Source organism: Equus quagga, chromosome 13 (assembly GCF_021613505.1).
Source record: "Equus quagga isolate Etosha38 chromosome 13, UCLA_HA_Equagga_1.0, whole genome shotgun sequence".
Classification (NCBI taxonomy): Eukaryota; Metazoa; Chordata; class Mammalia; order Perissodactyla; family Equidae; genus Equus; species Equus quagga.
The window spans coordinates 6,271,196-6,292,016 of record NC_060279.1 but is presented as its reverse complement, the minus strand read 5'-3'; the positions used below and the strand labels follow the sequence as shown (position 1 = coordinate 6,292,016).

Below are 20,821 nucleotides of genomic sequence, written 5' to 3'. Positions count from 1 at the left end.
ATAATTTCTACTAGGACTAGATGCCCTGACATAGTGCAGTGGTTTCCAAGTTTTTATTTTAAGCAACAAAACACTATTAAAAATTAATTTATGAGCAAGCTTTATAACACCTAAACAATAAAAGCAGATTTCCTATGGTTAAAGGGGTAAGGAGGCAACAGCCCACAAACAGGGGAGGGTCCTGAAATTACCACATAAAGAACAGTTGAAAAAGAATACTGGAGCAGTGGGAAAAGCCTGGATTTTGGAGTAACAGATCTGGTCTGAATTCCAGCTCAGCTGTTTACCACAAGTCAGTTTGGGGAAATTCTTTAATTTCCCTGAGTTAGTTTCTTTTTCTGTAAAATGGACATAATATCTATCCTACAAGGCTGATCTAAGGACTAAAAGAATTAAAGTGCCCAGTACAAAGCCCGGTCCATCTTAAAGTCTCAAACAGTATCAGTTCCCTCCGTCCTTCAAGAGGAGGGAGCATGTCTCACAGGAAAGGACAGCGAGCTGAGCGGGGAGGGCGGACACTTGTCAGATGCTCACCCCCTGCACGCGCACGTTCCGTGTCTCCTCAAGTCTCCACCTGCCATCTGAGCACCAGCATCTCAACCTCTCAAGGACTCTCAGAACAGAGATTCAAATTCAGGTTTGTCCTTTAATTTTAAATTTTAGCACAGTAACTTGACCATAGCAGGAAATCAGTATTTGATAACTGAAGAAAAAAATTAAAAGTAACCCCCCATTTATCCATAATTTACATATCTGATAGCCTCAATTACTGGAAAAATTTAGAAAACTGAGAAATACATAAGACATCTTTAAACATAAACTAGCATTTATCTTCTTCCTTTATAACAAGGCTTCTAGACATTTTGAGCTAATTCATTCTGAGTTGTATTATTCTAAAAGTTAAAATTTCAGAACAACCTTAGGAAAAGGATAATTTTATTCCTATTTTATAAATGAGAAAATTGAGGTTACAAGGACTCTTTCCCTTCCCAATCCCACTTCTTCAGGAAGGGCGTTCCAGTTAACAAGGCCTCTATGAAAAACAATGTACCAGGAACCAAGAGCAAGACCTCTGATGGGGAATAAAAGGTATTAAAATTCGAAGAGACCTAGAGCTGACAACTGTTTTGGAGTTTTGGAGGGAAGAACAGCAGCCCTCACATACTTTCTAGAGGGCTAACAGGTGGGCCCTGTGTGCTTCTGACCTGCAAGAAAGAGGGCTAGGTGGCTGGTGTGGTTCCTCTGGTGCCTGGCCAGCCTCTCTAGGACAGGAAAGCAGACACGGACTTGGGGAAAACACTCCAGTCAGAAATAACTCCCAGCGTTTACTGAGCAACCCTCTAAGCTTGGCACTACAAGTGTTGTCCTTACAGAATGTTTCCAAATAGTTACACATACCCACCACTTTGTAGACAGGGTAACTTATGTCCAGAAAGGATGACTTGCCCAAGGTCGTAGTAAGCCAGGATTCAAACCAAGGCCTGTAACCCCTTTCACTAACCTAGTGGTTCCTAATCTTGTATCCATGTTAGAATCATGCAGGAATTTAACAACAATAACAACAAAAACATATTACAGAACCTCACTTCATAGCCACCACTCCATACCCACTCCAGGAAGCTGTATTTTTAAAAAAGGAGCTCCAGTGACTAGTCCCGGGGACTGCACTAGGCTCCACAGGTTCCTTTAATTAGAGAATCTCCTCTATCATGGCAGTTTGTTTTCCTCACAGCAGCAAACAACTAAGGCTCATCATACTTTCAATTTTCCCCTAAAAGTTCAACTTATTTATGGTAAAAAAAAAAAAAAAAAAAAAAAAAAACTTTATTAAGGGCATGTCATATTCTAGCTCTTCAAAATAAGTTAAAAGGGGCAAAGAATAAAGAACCGTTTCATTTCAAGTATCTTAAACGTATGAAAACAAGGGGGAAGATATATTTCAGGAAGACAGAATTGGAATGATTATCTAAGCCTGCAGCAAAGTCATTGACCAAGACTCTCTCTCAGACCAAAGCTAAGTCAGGCTCTTCTAAGCCCTCTTTCTCCACTAGGCTTCGACCTTCTGCCATCCTTGCTGGGTCTGAATCATCCAGTTTTAGAAAGAATCCTGCTAAGTCAATTTAGAAAGAATCCCTCACTGTTGGTATCTGATCACTGTGGTCCGTGTTCAGCAAGAATCTTGTCAAGTCAGTTTAGCCAGAATCACCCCATACCCTTGATACTTCCTCTAAGCAATCTGTATCCATTGACCTACCCCTTGCTCCTTGACTATAAATCCCCACCAGTCTATACTGTATTCAGAATTGAGCCCAGTTCTACACTGAGGTCTCTTTTCCCCTCACAACAGTTCTGAATAAAATCTGTTTTTACCACTTTAACTACTATATAGCTCTGGTTTTTCTTTAACAACATCAAAATCTAAACCTATCTAAAAGTAGTAAGAAAAGCAATCAACATACTAAAAATTTATGCTCAGAGCACGTTAACATTTACATGTAGAATAAATCGAAGGACAAAAAAAAGCCTTCAAAAGAGCCCGAATCCAATTCTCAGCAATTGCTGACAAAGATCCTTGCCTGTTGGGGTGGGGCCATGAAGAAGAACAGACGTCTGAACAGTATTGATAGGTTGGTAAGCTGATAACATTCTCCAGGGCAAGATTTTATCTGGGAAAAGACGAGAGAGAGAGAGGAGAGAGTGAATGACTTAAAACCATAGCTTTTACAAGCTTTTATATGCCAAAATATTAACAGCAGCTCTTTCTGGGAGGTAAGATTATAGGTGATTTTAACGTAATTTGAAGGTTTTCTTCATTTAATTTTTTTTCTTCCATGAACCTAGATTACTTTTATAATGAGAAAACAATTTCGACATTATATTTAAAAACAACACTTTGGAATTTCTATGTCTAATTACTATTTTGATGATAAATTGCTTTGTCAATCATTCTACTAAAAGACAATTCATGGAATGTTTTTAAGGTATAAGTACAATAATGCAGAGGTGGATATAGCTCAAGATTGGAGCTTCATCAAAAGATTTTATAAATTCAATTTTCTGGAAATCAATTCCTATCATAATGTACTAGGAGAGCTTTCACTTAAAGGAAAACTTTAATTTAAAGGAGACATAATACATATAACACAAAAATCACTCTATCTGTTTTGTGCAAGATGTGTTAAGGATTTAGTGAAGTGGGTAAGTGCTCCAGACCATTGGCCATGGAGACATAGATCTCAGCTGTTCAGGTTATTATACACCTCACTGGATTTAGTCTACAACATCCTTAAAAGGCAAACCAAGAAATACATAACACAATAAGAAGAAAGAAAAGACACATGGACTCATAAGATCTTCATCAAAGCCCAGGAACGAAAAACAAACAGGTCATGACCATCTTATATGGAACATATCAAACATCTCAGAATTTAAAAGCAAAAAAAGGTCAACATTGAAAAGATTAAAACAAATCATCATTAAATCACATTCTCTTTGTACCCTCTCATAAAGCATTACTTCTTTTCCCAAAAGGCATGGATCACTATCACATTTAGTCCCTCTCAAATCATCCTGACTGAAAGAGATACAACAACATAAGAGTCAGTTTGTCTGAGTCATATTAAAGAGAGAGGGAGAAAAGAACTCCCTCTAGATGTCATCAACATTACAACTAGCTGTTTTCTTATTTTCTACTTTGTATTCAATTTTAAATTTATTGTCAATTAACAGTCTTTCTTTTCAGAAGAATAGTACTCTATAAAGTTTTGAACATATGAGACAATTTCCCCAGTTTTACACTGTTTCTAGTACATGGCTCTCAATAGCATCAGCATTAATGCAGCAAAAAGAAACTGTCAAAACAATTTAGCTACCACGCTATTTCTCCTTTCAATATTCACATTCTTTAAGATGATCATATCCTCAAGGGAACTGCACGGAAAGTGGATGTTTTAGGCCTTGTAATTCTACTCACCAGATGAGCCACGATGGTGACATGGTGTGCACAGAGTTCAGCAGACCCATATCTGTGATAGAAAGAGAAGGCAATCTTTATACAATTATTCACAAAAGCAAAGAGAAGAACTTCCATAAAGCACTAAATATTCTAAACTGCAGTTATGTCCACAGCCAAGGAATATCACAATATACAAGACTACTTAAGCAACAGTTACCTATTGACTTGAACCAAAGAAAGGAGAGAGGGAACCCGGTTCCTAATTTAGTGCTATGATATGAAATCAAACTGTTCGGGGGCTATTAAAAGATTATTGAGACAGAACGTTTCTATAAACTTAAAAGTATAAAATCATGTACTGTTAGTCACTACTATAAATCAATCCCAAATCCCAAAAAGTAAGTATGCTGTACCGAGCAACGAAGCACCACGCATCCACAGCTAGCAAAGAGGTGATCATACTGGCACTGAGCACAGCGTTCAAAAGAGCAGCATCCTAACGACAAAGATACCAGCATTGATGTTACATTGCTCAAAACAAAACAGGACACTATCACAGTCCAAATAATAACAGATCCTCAAGGGGAAAGCTCTACTTTCTAGTATCTGAAAGAACCTACACTACCATTCCCTCAACATTTATTGAGCACCTACTGTATATTAAGCATTGTGTTGGGCTATGGAGATTCAAAAGTGGTTTTAAATGTGGTAACTCAATCACTAGGATCCACAAAGATTCTCTAAGTAGCCTGAAATCTTTCAAACAATATATACAATATACATGCCTATACTTTTTTTTTTTTTTTTGGAGGAAGATTAGCCCTCAGCTAACTACTGCCAGTCCTCCTCTTTTTGCTGAGGAAGCCTGGCTCTGAGCTAACATCCGTGCCCATCTTCCTCTAGTTTATACGTGGGACGCCTACCACAGCATGGCTGCCAAGCAGTGCCATGTCCGCACCCAGGATCCGAACCAGCGAACCCCGGGCCGCCGAGAAGCGGAACGTGCGAACTTAACCGCTGCGCCACCGGGCCGGCCCCAACATGCTTATACTTTTGCTTCTGCCTTTACCTATTCAAATACAGTATTAAATAGGTGCCAGATACTACTCATTGTATAATATCTTAAATGATCCTTATGTAAATTCTAAGAATTTTTTCCTAGAGTTTTCTCAACATCTTTTCTAATACAATCCCTTTTTTAAAAAAATCTACATTATACGATCTATAGGAGACTCGGTACTGCATACTATTATCTACTTCTTTTCTTTATGAAACTGAATTAAGTAAAATCCTACATATTTCTCCTCTTCTCACATTGTCTTTCCATACCTTTCCACTCAAAATGTTTCTCAAATACTTTAGCTAAATATTATATCTGAATACTATGGGACTCTAGGATTACCATTTTCTAGGATACAAATGAATCAAAGGGTAAAATATGCAAGCTGAAAGAATGACATTTAAAAAGAATATACATTAACTATTCCCACACTTTCTTCTGTATATGAATCACAATTTCAATTAAAAGAAGGCAAATGTGTAATCTCACTTAGCCCAGCAAGTAACAAACTTACCAATTCGGGAAACAGTGAGGGATGAAAGGAAGCAATAAATGCACACAGATGAACACAGACATGCTGATACAAGGTGACGGCGCCCTCGGCTTGCCCTTGACTCCTTACTCCCTGTAAATGAACGGGCAGAGAGAGCTCACCAGAACACTGCTCAAAACTGTAGAAAATGGCTCTGAGTAGAGATACTCTGCAGGGGAATTGAGAACATTGAACCTAACATTATTAACAGTTCATAATTAGCAGGTATAATAACGACACAGGGAGGGTTATTTTAACAAAGCAGAATGTCTGAAGAGGTATGTATCAACAACAGTTTCCAACATATGTGAATATGTATCCATATAAATAAAATACAGTCACCGTTAGAGAAATGCCTTAAAGGAGAAGAATTTTCCTGTACTTGTTCTTTTTAATCATCTACCAACTATTTATTTAGTACTGAACTATACAAAGACAAAATTCATCAAGGAACTTGAAATTTAAACAGCTAAATCACACAACATATATAAAATAGAAAATAGGTATTATAGTTCAGATAGGGAGGAGTCATTTTAAGATTGAAATGGATTAAGAAATATTCACAGAAGATTTAAATAACAAATTAAAAACAGGCAAAATATAAATAGGTAAAGAAGACAAAGCTTGAGTGAGAAGGTAGAAAGGAATAACCAGTCTGAAGAAGCGAAGCGTGCATGTGGAAAACAAGGTGAAAGTCTGAGGAGCAAAAGCAGAAGGTGGTGAGAGAACAGGATGGGCTTTACATGCAAAGCTGAGGAGTCTGGACATTCCACTTTAGTTTTTGAGCAGGAGAACAGGAAGCAGAACTGGGCTTCAGGGAGACTAACCTGGTAGTGGTGCCCAGAATGGGCTAAAGGAAAGAGTGAAAAACTAAAGCATAGCAATAATCCAGGGAATAAGAAAGTAGAGCCTGGTGTTGGTAAGGAAGATGAATTCAAGTGAAATTTCCCAGGAGGTAACATATAGTATCTAGCTTTCTATTTATCAGAGCTCATTTGTAAATGTTACTAACCACATTTACTCTGTTACACTAAAATTCATAACACTGGCTACTAGACGGTACTTTCTAAAACACTGAACAAAATTAAAATATTTTTAGCATGTTATAGATTTATGTATATTTATCTATTTTTATAAAGCAGCAACATATATGAGGTCTACATAGTAACTATTAACTAGAACATGTGACATAAGAAAAAACTAAATTTCTAGATCATTCTGAACAGGAGGGCATTCTAAACCATCCATAATATGACTGGATATAAACAAGGCCACATACGCTACCTGGTCGTAGTTTCCGAGGCCTGGCTCTCTGTGCACCACAGGGTCTGCACGTCCTCAGGCTGAGCAGGCAGCTTATCCATGATAACAACGAGCAGTAGACATTGTGGGAACTGTAGTTCACATGGCAGCTCTCATAGGTAAAAAAAAACAGATTAATTAAGTTACACCAAATTGGTAAAAACATACTCTAAATATTTTCAGCAGAAATCTGATTGTGATATAAAAAGAAATCAGAGGCATAATTTTTTTAAATGAGAAATATGTTCCAAGAAAAAAAAGTAGAAAGAATTTTAAATAAAACTTTTAAAACTTAAACAAAGAATGACTATGTAAGGGTAAAATAACCCTGCCTCTAACGTGTCATAATTAATAAGAGATGATTTAACACTAAATCTCTTTTGAAACTTACCTAATCGACTGTCCAAAACCACTTGCACAAAAGGCTGGAATGTGAGAAGCTGAGTGATGAGGGGGTCCAGTGTGACAAGGAAAGCACCCGCTATTTCCTCCTGCTGTGCTTTAGAAATCCTGACGGCATACAGGCTTGGAGGAAACTTGCTGCAAAGGGAGGGAAAAAATTCATTGATTAATAGCTGTCTTCTAATTTTAGGTAGAGGTAAGTACTGTAAACATGTTCTTCTAGCAGTGGAAATATATAAAAAAAGTATGATGCATTTTATAAAGTAAAATTCAAAGTACTGAATTGACATCATAACTGTATGAAGACCTCTGAACTAAATATTACTATAATTCTATAAAATTAAAAGTTTACAATCTTAGAGAAAAACTGAGTATACTACTGTTTGATACATTTTAATACCATTTTGACAATGATATCCTTAATAAATACTGTAAAAATATGAATCTTAACTAGTAAAAACATACATAAAAAGATATTTCTGATAAATTCTAACATAATTACTTCTATTAAAAGTTGTTTTAAAATAGGTAGAATGTGGAACCTATTATGAGTTAATGCTCAGTTTCTCATAAGCAAGAGCTTTACAAGAACTGAATGCTAACACTGAAGGAAGACGCAAAGACTTTCACGGGAAATGTCTCAGTAACTGGGGTTTAAACTAAACTTCAATCAAAACCCATGTGAAATAAAATATGTATTCAATATTTTTTGCCATTTTTTTTTTAATTGTGGCAAACTTGACAGTACATGAAAAATCCCTGTCTAGAGGGGTAAAAGCATTTAAAAGGATGCACTTAAGATAAAGAGGTCTTTGTAATGTGATGAAGAAAGCACCAGTCTCTTATTAGTTTGACTTTGGTTCTTTCATTTGACCTCCCTGAGCCTCAGTTTCTTCACTTGTGACATTGATTCAGAGTTGTGAGGATTAAATTATAAGTAAGGTAAGACACAGAGTCATACACTGCGTAACGATATTTCGGTCAATGATGGACCACACGTACGACAGTGGTCCCATAAGATTAGTAATATGTAGCCAGGTGTGTTGTAGTCTATATACCATTTAGGCTTGTGTAAGGACACTCTATGATGCCCAACGAGAAAATCGTCTAATGACGCATTTCTCAGAACATATCCCCATCATTAAGTGATGCATGACTTATATAGAAATAAAATATATGTAATGATACTCCACAGACTTGAACTATTGCTACTGAGCATCAAAGCAAGTATTTGTTTTTCAATCAAAAGATGTATTTAAATTGATTTATTTGACAAATGTTTATTAAGTGCCTATGTATATATCATGTGCCTTTCCAGGAGTGGGTGATATAGTAGTAAACAGAATATACAAAGCCACTGCCTTTATAGAGTGTATATTCTAATGAAGGGGGCAGTTAACAAACAAGCGACCATGTAAATACATAATATAGTAGATGTTAATAAGTGCTATAGAGAAAAAATAAAACAAGGTAAGGTGGACAGGAAATTCTGTTGAATTGTTTGAAAATTGAGTCATTTGTGGGTTTGCGCAGAGAAGTCATGTATCTAATTTATGTTTTAGCACTCACTTTGGCTACTGTATGGAGAAAAGACTGGAGCAAAGCAAGAGTGGAAGCAAAGACAGTGGGTAGGATGCTCTTTCGCAAAAGTCCAGGCAAGAAAATAACAGTGGACAGGATCAGATGGTGGCAGTTCAGGTGGTAAGAAGTGGTTGGATTCTGTATATATATACTGAATATATATATTTATACTGAAGGTGATACTGACAAAATTTGCTAATGGACCAGATGTGGGAATGAGAGCAAGAGAAAAACATTGAAGATGACAGCAAGTTCTTTTGGCCTGATCAACATGAAGAACAAAGTTGCCACTTAAAAGGAAATGAGGAAGCTACAAGAGGAGCACATTTTGTAGGGGGTGGGGAAGGAAGGGGTAGGAATCAAGAGTTCAGTTTGGGTCAATTTAAGTGCAGATTTCCTGATTGGCAGTTAGACATTAAAGGGGAGAGATTAAATTTAAAGTCTTGAGATTAATTGACCACAGAGGGAGAAAAGGCTTGAAGATTGAGTGCTGGAGCACACCCAACTTAAAGAAGTGGGGAGAAGAGGAGGAACCTGCTGAGGAGGCTCAGAAGCAGCAGCCAGTGAGATCAGAAGAGAACCACGAGAGTGAGGTATCTTAGAAGCCAACAGAAGAGAGTTCAAAAGAAAGGGTAAAGCACTGCTGACAGGTTACATAAGATGAGGCCTAAAATTGACCACTGGATGCAGCAACATGGAGGTCATTAATGACCCTAACAAGAAACGTTTTGTTAAAGTGGTGGAACGGAACGTCTGAGTGGAATAGCTTCAAGAAAGAAAGTAGGGATAGTGATCTGGAAAACTTTTTCCAAGAGTTTTGTTGTAAACAGAGGCAGAGAAATGGGAAAGTGTTTGGAGGAGGATGTAGAGTTGAGAGATTTTGTTTTTTTTATATTCTTAAGATGGGAAAAATTATGGCACGTCGGTATACTCATGAGAAAGACTAGGAGAAAGGGAAATTGATGATGCAAGAGGGAAAGGGAACAACTGGTAGAGCGAGGTCCCTGAGCATCTGAGAGAGGATGAAATCTAATACACAGATGGAGAGGCTGGCCTTAGGCAGGTGTAGACAGTTCATTCATGGGAACAAAGGAATACATGGGCCTAGATACAGGTAGAATAGTTGATGTTGGAGGGAGTATATGGAAGTTCTCTTCCGACTGCTTCCATTTTTCTCAGTGACAGACAAAGTGAGGACATTAAATGACAATGAGGAATGGGGTGGAGGTGTTGGAGATACAGAAGTTTGAAGAGGAAGAGGTATGAAAAAGTTGTCTAGAAAACTAAAGAGGACTGCTGGATAAATGAGCTGACAGATTATTTTACTGTAAAATTGTGGGCTCTTCTGAGGTAACAGTCAATTTCAGATATCACTTAGCCCCTATCTAAATTATGATACTTTTTGGGAATTCACTTTTTTTTGAGATGGAGTTTACTACTCAAATCTCATAGAAATAAAATAAAAATTAACAAAGACAAAAAACAATATGCCAGTATAAAAATACATAAATGTATATATAACCTCTTTTTTTGGCCTTTTGGTATTTTCAGCAGACCAATTATTCATCACTCAGGTGTAAGAAGTGACTAGTTAAGAATACAAAGATAAGTAAAACTTACATAGAATCTATTCTTTATAAGCTTCCATCTCTAATTATTTTAAGCAAGCAGATTAAAAGTTTACTAGAACATTAAGAAATGTTACTTTGATGTTTTATTTTAAAATGATATCCCCTTAACCTTTGCATGGTTCAAATGGCACTGTTACATTTTAATAACCATATGGCATTCTTACCTGTGTATCTGAAGATAAAGCTGGTGCAATGTACAACAGGAATCAGAGAGGAAAGGAAGAAATTCCTAGAATAAAATAACTCTATTCATTCTTTCTAGACAATGTGCTTTTCTATACATATCTTCTCACAAAGCCATGCAAAATAAAATCCTCCATGTGCCACATTAAAAAAAAAAGTTCTTGCATGAGAATAAAGAGGAGGATGAGGGTAAGCACCTAACATTCTTCACTATTACAAGGATCACCACAACCAAGATTAGCAGCGATCATTTCTAAGCACCTACCAAGTGCTCGGCAGACAGGTAGCAAGCGACTTCAGGTACATTACTTAATTTTAGTGCTCTCAAAAATCCTATGACAGATTATTATCTCCATTTCACAGAATAGAAAGCTGAAGGTAAGGGATCAAGTAACTTGATCAAGTCACAAGGCTAAAAACCAGCAAGGCTGGGATTCAAGTACAGATGTGACTGCTCCATCCATTATGGTTAGCCTATCTCTTAGAAAGTAAAGAAATAATTTTTATTGTACTACAGGATATAGAAAAAAAGCTGATGATTAATTTTAAAGTTTAAAATTTCCCTGATAGAATTGATTAAAAATAGCATAATTAGGGGCAATTTTGCCTCCCACATACCAAGCAAACATCAGATGGGTAACTACCCATAAAAGCCACTGGTGCCAGGACCCTCCCACCATGTACCTCTGCTACTGAAATACACACCTGCAGCTGCAAGGAACACAGGGTTGGAGCAGCCAACTATAGTAAGTGGCAGTTGCCCAGAAGCGCCAACTCAGGCAGCACACCAAACAGGGTGGAAATGTGCCATGGCATTCTGACTATAATAAACAATCATGGAGAGCCTTACCTTTTCCTCAAAAAGGAGGAAGATCAAAAAAAAATTCAATGTGGACAACAGTTTTGTTTTTTTTTTAAATCACCAATATCTATTATAATGATGTTTCTTTCACTGGCTGCTGTAAGCATTCTCTGCTCTTCTCTCCAAATAATCTGCCTTGATAACTTCTCTTCTATTCACATATCTTCAACTATCACTGCTACCCTTATGACTCCCAAATATGCAGCTCTTCTTAAAATTATTAAACAGTTTGAAAGGTTTGAACATTTAAACTTCAACAACCTAATACAGAAATACAGTAGAAAAAATTTATAAACAGTATTTAAAGGGAAATTGAATTATCTTCTGAAAATTGATTTGTGCTTACAGAATTTTATTTATATTTATGCTTACAGAAATAATCTTTTCAGAGAATTGAATAAAAATAATGATGATAGTAACACCTTAAACGATATAACAGATATTCAATATTTAACAATTAACAACATTAAACCAAAAGAAAAAACACTACAAAATGCACTCTTGACAAAATAACTTCAAAATATTGTTCTTGGCAGGAATGACAAAAACAGGATAATCTGTAATTTATTATAGATTTCACATTTACACATTATAAAAAATAAGCCTTACCTTAGTATAGTGCAAAAGGGAGTTAGCAAAGAAACGACACAATTTGAGTGTTTTCTGAAATAATCTGTAGTCAGCATTATCCTGTTCAAAGAAAGAAAATAAGAAAGAAGTAAGAAAAGAATATGAAATTAGCTAAACTTGTAAATGAGACAATATTTTCTAAAATGATCTCTCAAACAGAGTATAAACATTTTCTTAAGTAAACATAATTCTTCTCTAAATTGTTGTTAGGAGCAATACAAACAAACAGTGAATGACGACACAGATATTTCAAAAACTTCAACTTTACATTACTGAAAAGAAACTTTAATCCATAACAGTAGAAGAGGTGACCATTCTTGGTTGGTCTGAAAGTGAAAGAAGTTTAAACCCCTTATTGTTGTTATATGGGGATCAGAAAGATGGTCAAAGATGGTCAAAAAGAAAAAGGTCCTTTTGGATGGTCAAAAGAAAAAGGTCTTACAAACCAATAAAAGAATGACACATAAAAGAAAACAGGTAAAAGACAAGAGAAGGCAGCTTACAGAAAAGAAAATACAAATTGCCCAAAACCGATATTGAAAAAAATCCAAATTACAACCTAATTACATATTTTCTGAGCAGGGCAGGGAGAGGGCTATCTGATTAGCAAAGATTCAAAAGACTGATTAACATCCCAGAGTTGATGAGAAAATGGGGTAATGAGCACTTTCTTTTACCATTCGTGGGAGCAGAAATAATACTACCTTTGCACTATTATTCAAAGCTAAATGTTAAAACTCCTTGACCCAGTAGCACAATTCCACTTCTGGAAATATATCCTATAGAAATACTACTAGTAAGGTATGCAATGCAACATTTTCTTATACAATGAAAACTGAAATGAACCAAATATCCATCAACTGGAGAATGGTTAAATAAATTCAAAGTATATCCATAAACTATAATAACATTGAGTTTTGAAAAGAATCAGGTAGATATACCTTCACGGACACAGAAAGCCCTGAGATAGATTATTAAGTAAAAAATCAAGCTGCATAACAGTATGTATAATGCAATATTATTTTAAAATCTGTGTTGTGTGTTAATATTTGCTCCCTAATCTCCCTAAATAAATCAAAACTTTACCTGTGGTTCTGTTTAGCAAAATAAAGTAGGATCTCACTTTCCATGTTAGATATTTGTGTAATATGTGAAAGTTTTCTGAGTATGTATCACATTTGTAAATTGATAAGACAGTGGGCAATGCCAAGACAGCTATGTCTAAGCAGGGGAGGTGGAGGACCATGGAGCCATCATCTGTATTGAATTCTCACCCTACCACAACTACTATATGACCTTGAGAAAGTTCTGAAATCTTTCTATGAGGTTGCAATGTGGTTTGTACTATGGTTACTGTGAGATTTAAATAGTGTCTTACACTCATACAACTTAGCTCAATAAATATTGGTTGTTATGTCATCCAAATATGTTATACCCTATAATACAAAGAGCTTTAAATTAGTACCATAAAGTCAAACAGATACATTATTGTCTTTAATTTTAAGAATAATTTCATATGAAATAATATATCTTAAGTTTAATGTTAACTGACTATGTTCAATTTCTTTCCTACAACACAGCAAAACCTTAATTAAACTGATCAAAATGGAATTGGATGATCCCCTAATTGAATATGATCCTTCATTCTGACCTTTGCTAAAATTATTTGGATACAGGCAATTTTCCTCAGCAGAAATAGGTTAGATGAAAATTCACCCTTCTTTGATAATTATGAACATGAACCCTCTTATATAGTGCTACGGAAGTTTAAAAGTACAGGGATTAAAGATCAATCTACACTGACCTTATAACATACTCAATAAGAAATCTTTTTCAGCTTAGATGTCATATCACAAGAAACGTTCCCATTGCAGATGTAATTAGTCAGATGAGGGCGTATGGGAAGGGTGTGCCCTCAGTCCAACAGGACTGCTGTCCGTAGAAGAGGCTGGTGTGAAGACACAGGGAGAGAAGAGCAAGCGATGATGGAGCTAGAGACAGGAGTTACAGCTGCAAGCCAAGGAACGCCAGTGACACGAGAAACTAAGAGAAAGGCGTGGAGCAGACTCTCCCCAGAGCCTTCACGAGAATATGGTCTTACTGACACATTTCAGACCTCTATCCTTCAGAACCGTGAGAATAAATTTCTATTGTTTTAAGCCGCCCAGTTTGTGATAATTTGTTATGGCAGCCCCAGGAACCTAATAAAGAGAACTGATATATCTATATGCTTCCATAAATAGAATATTACCTATTAAATCTAGTGGCTTTATTTTGATGTTCTTAAAAATAAGGTGAAAAAACTGCTTGGAAGACTTTTAAGATCATAGTTTGATTCCTCAATAAATATCAACAGTGAACAGCAGAGGGCACTCACTGCTCATCAGAATTTAGAGTTAAGAATGGAGCAACCATACAGCTATCTCAAGGCTCGGACAGTCACATTTATCAGTCTCAAATTTTCACAAGTAAGGAAAAACATGAAAATTTGCTTGGTAAGTGAGGAAAGTTTACAATTTAAATTCTCTGATTTTCATACACAAGCAGTTAATATAAGCTGAACTTACACACTTTATGTACAGATAGCCACACTGGTCAGGGACCCCAGGGCTTCTCCTTTCTCTTCCACTAGAGACTACACTGTTGCTTGGGCTTTCCCCATCTCACTCCTGCCCAAGAATCTCTGTCTAAACTTACCCTTCAGGTACTAGCTCGGAGTCTGTGGTGTCAAGACAGGTAAGAAGGAAATTGGGAAAAGAGGAGTTTGGGGTTAAGTATATGGATGTATAAGATAAAGGTGAAGAGGGGAACAACCCTCCTGCCTTTGACACAGGATACCCAACCAAATGCCTCCTGTCAGCAACCTGAGAGGAATCAGAAAGGGTACACAAAGGAAGCAGGGACAGAAAAGAAAGGGGAAAAAGAAAGAAGGGATATAAGGGGAGGACAGAAAGGAGAAAATGAAGAACGGCAAGAAGGAAAAGGTTAGCCCCCTTCCTAAAGGTGCTCCTCACTTCCTTCCTACCAACGTCAGAACTCCTTTTCAAACTTCCATCCTCCTCTAGGGTGTGTCTTTCCAGATCATCCCCACCCCAGGAATTCTAACCAGTGTTTAGGACTCGATGAATCCTTACACATGCACCCCCACAGCTGCTGGGCAGGGAAGAGAACAGGCACAAAGGAATCAGCTGTATCAGCTTGCAGGTCTACAACAGGAAGGGATCTAAATGTTATTCTACGAAGAAATATTTAATTCATTTTCCCATTGAAATTATTACATTTAACTGTTAGGTTCTGAGTACTGTTAATCCTATAATTTAGGGCTATTATGAGTTAAATAAAATTTAAAGGGCTAGTCTGAGAACAAAAGGCACTATGTATACATTGTTATAGAAAAACGAACTATAATTCCTAATAAGTGTATTACAAATTTTTAGAATACAATCTGTTTCATAAATGAGATGCCAATTCAACACTATAACTTTTTGAAATAAAAATAACTCTAAGTACATACCAATTTTAGAAGACTGATACATATACACACACACACACAGAGTTGTATATCACATCACCACACTTTGCTGGATTGGTGAAGATAAGATTGATGATGGCTACATTAAGGCAATCTTAAATAAATAGAGGACTAAGGAATTAGAGTTCTGTCCTAGGGTAGAAAAGAATGAAAGAATTCTGAGGGAATGCCGTGATCAACCAGTTAGTATGTAATAGGGGAGACGGGAAGACTCTTGAGGGAATGAGTACAGACAGAAGTCTAACGCAATGTTCTGGGTGAAAAGTAATGAAGGGGTGTAAATAATCCAAGAGATTGGAAAAAAACACAACAAATTAAAACTCTTTTAGGTAAACTGATCCATAGCTTCAAATGAGATTTAGTGACTGCCAAAGGAAAAGAGCTACTGTTTAAAGTGCTGTTAGACCACGTTTTACCTGTGCATCTGACTCTGTCATCTGTTCAGCTAACTGTACACAAGAGTGGAAGGAGAGAAGAATGTCTTCACATAAACTAGTAATTATCTCTTTGTGTTTCAGTTGACTCTTTATAACCGACTGGTGCTTAAGGCTTTGCCTAAATGAATAAAAAGAAAAGAATACAGTCATCACCAAGAAACACATCAGGTAACTTAGAACCATAAAAACATGACCTAACAGAACATGTGAAAAATCACAACGCATCATATGTAGAACTAGACACAGCACAATTAAGATGTGCTGACTTGACCTCTGAAGCCGGCCTGCTAGTTTAATTAAGTTGCTAATTTTTTATTTCTCCTTATAAAATATTAGTTGAGCTCTTATTATGTGCCAGGTACTCCGCTAGGCCCTGGGGATAGAGAAGTGAATGAAAAGACACAGTCTCCACCCTGTCTGCATGGAGCTTCTGGTCTAGCACAAGAGAGAACATTAAATAATTATAAGAATAAATAATTAATTACAGTTGTGATAAATGCTAAGCTGGAAATCTAATCTACCTTATTCTTAGGGTGAGGATATCAAAGAATGCTACCATGAAGATGTAACACTCAAGCTGAGAACCGAAGGAAAAGTAGGAGTTAGCAAGGTGTAGAGCAGGGCACAAGAGCATCCCAGGCAAAGGGAAAAGGTGAGAAAAGGCTCCAGGACAGGAGAGTTTGACATGTTTGAGGAACCAAGAGCAGGAAGAGAGCAGCACAGATGGGCTGGTACAGAAGGCAGGGGCCAGAGAGGATTAGGTTGTTACTGTAAAACGGGATGGATTTTAAGCAGTAGAGTGACATGATCTCACTAACATTTTTAAAAGATCAGTCTGAACGCTGAAAATGGAAGGGGAGAAGAGTGGAAAATACTCCATGATGGTGATGGTGATGTGGCTAATTCACTGAGCACTCACTATGGGCCAGACAGAGTTCTATGCATTCCACACTGAACAACTCAGTTAATTCTCACTATAACCCCACCAAGAAGGTGCTAAGGTTATTACTCACATTTTCAGACGAGCAACCTAAGGTTCAGAGAAGTTAACCAAATTGCCCAGGAACTCAGGTGAAGTAAGTGATTTCAGAATGGATTCAAGCATATGCCATAGGGCTCTGAGTTGACACTTTTAAGCCAGTACTATTACTTGCTGGCAACCTAATGACCTGGTGGTGCAAGAAAAGGACCTGAGACCTGAAAGACCCACAATGACCTTTAATGTTTTAGGCATGTGTATAAAGTAGAGGCTCTTAACCATTTTCACTTCTCAACTATATCTCCTCCCACCCTCAAGAATCTGATGAACACTATGGGCACTCTCCCTAGCAACCCTTCATAACGTTCCAGTTAAAAGTATTTTACAAATGGAATTAAACATGAACAACTCAAAAGCATATGATGAAAGGATTATATTCAGCTCTGATTATAATTACTAATCTACGTAAGCCTAGAAATAGGACACTTGTTAGTCAGTTAAACACTATTAGCAGTAGGCAAGTGGTTAAGGCCCCATGGCCCATTACTTCAGAAGTACTAGCTAACTAGGTAGAACTTTTTTTTTCTTTTTTGAGGAGCAGCAGGTAAAGAAGTCCAATTTGGTTTGGGAGCTACAAGTATAACATGTGGATCACCAGACAGCAGTATCAGTCAACAGTATACACACCCATAGAATGTTTTAAGAGCAATCTAAGAAAACTTACGAATAATTAAGATTTTGGATATGGAAAATATTACAAAAAGTAAAAACAAAGAAAAAAACAAAAACTCTTACTTAATTATAAACTTCCAAGTATTGGCATGAAATGCATGGTCCATACTGGAAATAACAGAGCAGATTTCCAACAATGAATGAATAACTACAAAGAAAGATAATAGAATTCTTAGGACATTCAAATGTCACATGGCATGAGTCTCTCCTATATTTAAAAGTACCTACTGAACAATTGTGATTTGTTAAAATAGATAACGCAGTTTGACAAAAACTGTGTACAAATAATTATTGAAAATAAGTGTCAGAGTTTTGCTTTAAGGTTTTTCAGTTATGGAAAATTCAATCTTGAAGTTTATATCTACTCTATGACCTAAATAAAACTAAAAATATTCAGTGAAATTAAAGTTGTGCCCTATTATAAATGAAATATTCTATAGATATTCTAATTCAAAATGACAAAATAAACAGCTAAGGAAGGAAAACCTAACAAGAAGAATTAAAATGAATTTGCACAGTACTCACGTAAGGCTTCTACTCTGCCTGTGGTAGATTATCTCTAATAATGGCCACAGTAACTCTGCTTTCTGTGTCCACACTCTTGGGCAGTTCCCTTCCATACAGACCCTGGGCTTAGCCACATGACTTGCTTTGGCAAACAGGATAATAAACATAAGGCAAGCAGAGACTTGTAAAGTGCTTGTATATTGGGGCTTGCCCTCTCGTGCTGTTCTTAGAAACCCTGAGGCATCGTCAGGTGACCGAGCCCGGGGGGGTCAGCTTGATGGACGATGTACTACACGTGGCTGGCTCAGTACTCCTGCCTCCGCCAAGAGCCGGACGTGATTGAGGTCACTGACCACAAACACATGAGCCAGCCAGCTGCACCAGCTGGAGCAGAGAAAGCAGTCCCAGCTGAGCTCAGCCCAAACTGCATTCATAGAATCATGATAAAATAAAATAGTAGTTGTTTTAATCCAATAGATTTTGAGGTGGTTTGTTACAGATCAAAAGGTATCCGATACACTGCACAAAACCAACTTACTCTTTACGCTGAAGCTATAAATGCAATCTTTGCCCTTACACAGTGGAGTACTGCTTTTGAAACTCTGGGTCATAATCCATCAGTGACTGATGGATTTAACGAAGTAGCAATCAGCAATTCTTTAAAAATGAAATAGAATAGAGTACATTACATGTAAAATGGGTATTACTTCATGTATAATAAATGTGGTGTATACAAACACATTCACAAACACACACATACATATGTAATTATATGTGTTCTGGGAAGGAATGTAAACTTCATTTCTTCTATGAATTATGGTTTAAAAAATCTGAAAGCTACTGCCTCAGAATCTGGACTACTTGAGAGGGTATAAAGTCGTATAACTTTCTTTGTTAATCACTGTGAGAAATCATCTACTGTGAACATTAACTGAATATACAAATCTATGTTAGGGCATCAAATATCAATTTTAGAAATTCTAAAATTAAAAAGATTAAAAATTTATTGGGTAGATTTAAATTTTTTATGCATAATAATTAAGATATCATGAATCATTAGAAACAATGTTGGATTTAATAATTTAACTGATAGACAATTTACAGTCAATATACATCATATACTAAATAGCAAGTTTTCTTTGCTCACCTGTTACCATATTCAAAATATCAACATTCTCATCTACTAAAGGGTCCATGGAAACCATATCCAGCAGTTCCATTAGCTGCTTTTGAAGAGAATAAGCTTCCTTGAAAAGAGCCTGGAGAAGGTCTGAAACTAGGTGTAAACGCCCAGAATAGACAGATTCACTATTCTGATCACAAATAAATAAAAATGAGAGAAAAAGCAAGTCATAAAATGCTGAAGAACCAAAGTTACTTTAAGTTATTCTATCAGAGCTCAAAAATGTAATGCTTTTTACTGAATCACATATTCATTCATTAAACAAATGTTTAGAGAACATCCGTTACAAACAGCGTACTTCAAAAGACGCAGGCATGTATAAGATATGATTTCTGACTTCCAAGATCTTGCAAATATAGAACTAAGAGAGAGAGAAACAACATAAGTCAGGTGCGTGACATTTTAGCACCCTATCACCAAAGAGAAGCATTAATTAGCAATTTTTTTGTTTTTTATGTTTTTTGGTGAGGAAGATTGGCCCTGAGTTAACATCTGTGGCCAATCCTCCTTTTTTTTCCTCCCAAAGCCCCAGTACATAGTTGCATATCCTAGGTGTAAATCATTCTAATTCTTCTATGTGGGATGACACCACAGCATGGCTTGATGAGTGGTGTGTAGGTCCACACCCAGGATGCGAACCGGCAAACCCTGGGCCACAGAAGCAGTGTGTGCAAACTTAACCACTCAGCCATGGGGCCAGCCCCCTAACTAGTGATTTTCATTCACCCAGTAAGTAGCAGCATCAAAACTTCCTGTGACCCACAAATCCCAGGCCAGGTTTTGCACTTTAAAGCTGCCTCGGGAACATAGAAAGGGACTAAATAAGGGTTAGTGTCCCTTTATAGGAACCTAATCATTAAGGAATTCATCTGATCCACCAATGTCATGACAGAACTATTGCAGGATCTCTGTGACTCAATATAAATCCATGTCACTTCCTTCTTTATAGAGAGCAAATAGGATAAAAACAACAACAAAAATGCAAAAGTCCACTTTTTATGACTGCCTTATAACCACTTATTATTTACATACATGCTTTTTGTTCTACGGGAAAGTCTATTCCAGTAACACAGCTAAAATGTAAAATCTTATGTACAAACTGTTTTATTCAGTCCCTTTGCCATGGGTTCTATGTCATTTAAAGTGTACTCAGACCCATCACTCACCTTACAATGTACAAATGTACTCTTGATTACATGTAGGACTGAGGAGGGGAGACTATGAATATTTTCCAGAATGATGGATTCCTGTGTGGCACAGATATGCTGAACGCATCCTGTAAGAGCTCCTAAGAGCTGCACCATTGTCTGGAA

At 36.8% G+C, this 20,821-nt stretch overlaps 1 protein-coding gene across 3 annotated transcripts in view; it reads right to left on the bottom strand.

Annotated features, from left to right (window-relative positions):
• The window catches only part of FIRRM (FIGNL1 interacting regulator of recombination and mitosis), a 39,653-nt gene that overhangs the window by 13,181 nt on the left and 5,651 nt on the right, over positions 1-20,821 (bottom strand). For 2 of the 3 annotated variants that reach the window (XM_046681869.1, XM_046681872.1), the window contains exons 5-16: positions 20,675-20,815; positions 19,473-19,638; positions 17,882-17,966; positions 16,087-16,225; positions 12,118-12,198; positions 10,628-10,692; positions 7,241-7,389; positions 6,832-6,961; positions 5,530-5,716; positions 4,369-4,451; positions 3,974-4,025; positions 2,577-2,666 (exon numbers count right to left, since the gene is read on the bottom strand). In XM_046681869.1, coding sequence (XP_046537825.1) covers positions 2,577-2,666; positions 3,974-4,025; positions 4,369-4,451; positions 5,530-5,716; positions 6,832-6,961; positions 7,241-7,389; positions 10,628-10,692; positions 12,118-12,198; positions 16,087-16,225; positions 17,882-17,966; positions 19,473-19,638; positions 20,675-20,815 — 1,368 coding nt within the window. The remainder of the gene's footprint in view (positions 1-2,576; positions 2,667-3,973; positions 4,026-4,368; positions 4,452-5,529; positions 5,717-6,831; positions 6,962-7,240; positions 7,390-10,627; positions 10,693-12,117; positions 12,199-16,086; positions 16,226-17,881; positions 17,967-19,472; positions 19,639-20,674; positions 20,816-20,821) is intronic. The other variant, XM_046681870.1, reaches the window with a different exon arrangement.